We start from the raw sequence: 2,111 nt of genomic DNA, 5'->3' as shown, positions 1-2,111 counted from the left end.
CCATCCATCCATCCATCCATCCATCCATCCATCCATCCATCCATCCATCCATCCATCCATCCATCCATCCATCCATCCATCCATCCATCCAGGAAAAAAAGCCCCCAATGACGATCTGCTAAATAAATGTCTCAGGCAGTAGAAACCCAACGTGGAATAGGAGAAAGAGGAACCCTCATGGAAATACAAGACCCTGCACAGCATGTACCACCAGCAGATAGGCTGGTCTGAGTATTTCAAAAACTGTTGATCTTCTGGAATTTACATGCACAACCATGTCTAGGGTTTACAGAGAATGGTCCGAAAAAGAGAACATATTGAGTGAGAGGCAGTTCTGTGGGTGCAAATGCCTTGTTGATGCCAGAGGTCAGAGGAGAATGGCCAGACTGATAGAATGGCAACAGTAACTCAAATAACCACTCGTTACAACCCAGGTATGCAGAAAAGCATCTCTGACCACACAACACGTCAAACCTTGAGGCGGATGGGCTACAACAGCAGAAGACCACACCAGGTGCGACTCCTGCCAACTAAGAACAGAAAACTGAGGCTACAAATCGCACAGGCTCACCAAAATTGGACAATAGAAGATTGGAAAAATGTTGCCTGGTCTGATGAGTCTCGATTTCTGCTGCAACATTCAGATGGTAGGGTCAGAATTTTGCGTCAACAACATGAAAGCATGGATCCATCCTGCCTCGTATCGACGGTTCAGGCTGCTGGTTCAATGGAGTGGGGGGTATTTTCTTGGCACACTTTGGGCCTATTAGTACCAATTGAGCAATCAACACCACAGCCTACCTGAGTATTGTTGCTGACCATGTCCATCGCTTTATGACCACAGTGTACCCATCTTCTGATGGCTACTTCCAGCATGATACCGCGCCATGTCATAAAGCGTAAAACATCTCAGACTGGTTTCTTGAACACGCCAATGAGTTCACTGTTGTTAGGATCTGAGTTTTGGAATTATGTTTTGTCTTCATGTTTCAGTTATAGTTTATTGTTTGTGTTTTGTCTCTTCCCTGTGCCTCAGCCAACATTCACTTCTCCTTAGTCACTCTCTCTCTCTTCCCCATTCTCACCCATCTACACCTGCCTCTAGCTCCTTAATCATCTCATCTGTGCCCACTTCCACTAATCACCCTCTGCCTTTAATACCCGGTCACATTCTCTACCTCTCTGCTGGTTCATTGTCATTCTTTGCCTCCCTGATGTGCCGTCCTTCCTGTTTGCTCGTGCCTCGTCATCTCCCTTTGGTTAATCTCTTGTCACAGGTCTGTTCATGTTTTGTTTAGTTAATGTTTTTGTATTTAGTTTAGATTTTGCTGCCACGTCAGCCTTTGTTTTGGGTTTGCCTTTTATTTCTAAATAAATTTAGTTTTTGTTTTCAACATGAGTCTGCGCTCAGGGTTCGCCTCCTTCCACCCCGTTCATGACAGAATGAACCAGCCAGACCAGAACCCAGCGGACTCAGTTTTTTCTTTTTCTAACCTCTCTGAAGAGGATTATCTTTTGCTCCACTTCGCAGTAAGGGAGTACTGCGATTTGGAGGCAACCTCCCATGATATTCAGGTCCGTTTTTGGGCAGCCCAGGCCCTCCTGAAGGAGGCTCTCCGTCACCCCGGGCTGGAATCATCCCCGGGGATGGGTGAGATCCTCCGAGAGGCCAGAAGGGATTATGCCAGGGGATGCACTTCCTGGTCTCCCGCATCAGCAGTGCGCCCTGAGTATCCGGTGGCAGCCACTCCTCCCGTGTCTTCGGTGGCAGCCGCTCCTCCCATGTCTTCGGTGGCAGCCGCTCCTCCCATGTCTTCGGTGGCTGCTGCGCCTCCAGAAATCCCGGTCTCCCGAAGACGGAGGCTTAGAAGAGGAAAGGAGCGGGTCGACTGTGAGATCTCTCTGTCGCCCGTGCTGGTGGAGGAGGAGGAGACGGCATCTCCGTTCTGGGGAACCCGCTTAGCCTGCAGACCAACTCCGCTGCTGCCGGCGAGGTCCTCAGTTCCGCCGCCGGCCAAGTCCTCAGTTCCACCTCCACAGCTATCTGCCGAGCCCTGGGACCTCCCTGCGCCCTCTGCCGAGCCCTGGGACCTCCCTGCGCCCTCTGCCGA

The 2,111-nt window shown here is 50.4% G+C and overlaps 1 protein-coding gene across 1 annotated transcript in view; it reads right to left on the bottom strand.

Annotated features, from left to right (window-relative positions):
• The window catches only part of LOC108247620 (natural resistance-associated macrophage protein 2-like), a 16,253-nt gene that overhangs the window by 5,880 nt on the left and 8,262 nt on the right, over positions 1-2,111 (bottom strand). Inside the window, exons 7-8 of the mRNA XM_037976882.1 lie at positions 1,698-2,074; positions 1,495-1,629 (exon numbers count right to left, since the gene is read on the bottom strand). Coding sequence (XP_037832810.1) covers positions 1,495-1,629; positions 1,698-2,074 — 512 coding nt within the window. The remainder of the gene's footprint in view (positions 1-1,494; positions 1,630-1,697; positions 2,075-2,111) is intronic.

Source organism: Kryptolebias marmoratus, linkage group LG8, assembly GCF_001649575.2.
Source record: "Kryptolebias marmoratus isolate JLee-2015 linkage group LG8, ASM164957v2, whole genome shotgun sequence".
NCBI lineage: Eukaryota > Metazoa > Chordata > Actinopteri > Cyprinodontiformes > Rivulidae > Kryptolebias > Kryptolebias marmoratus.
This window is presented reverse-complemented; position numbering and strand designations above follow the sequence as displayed.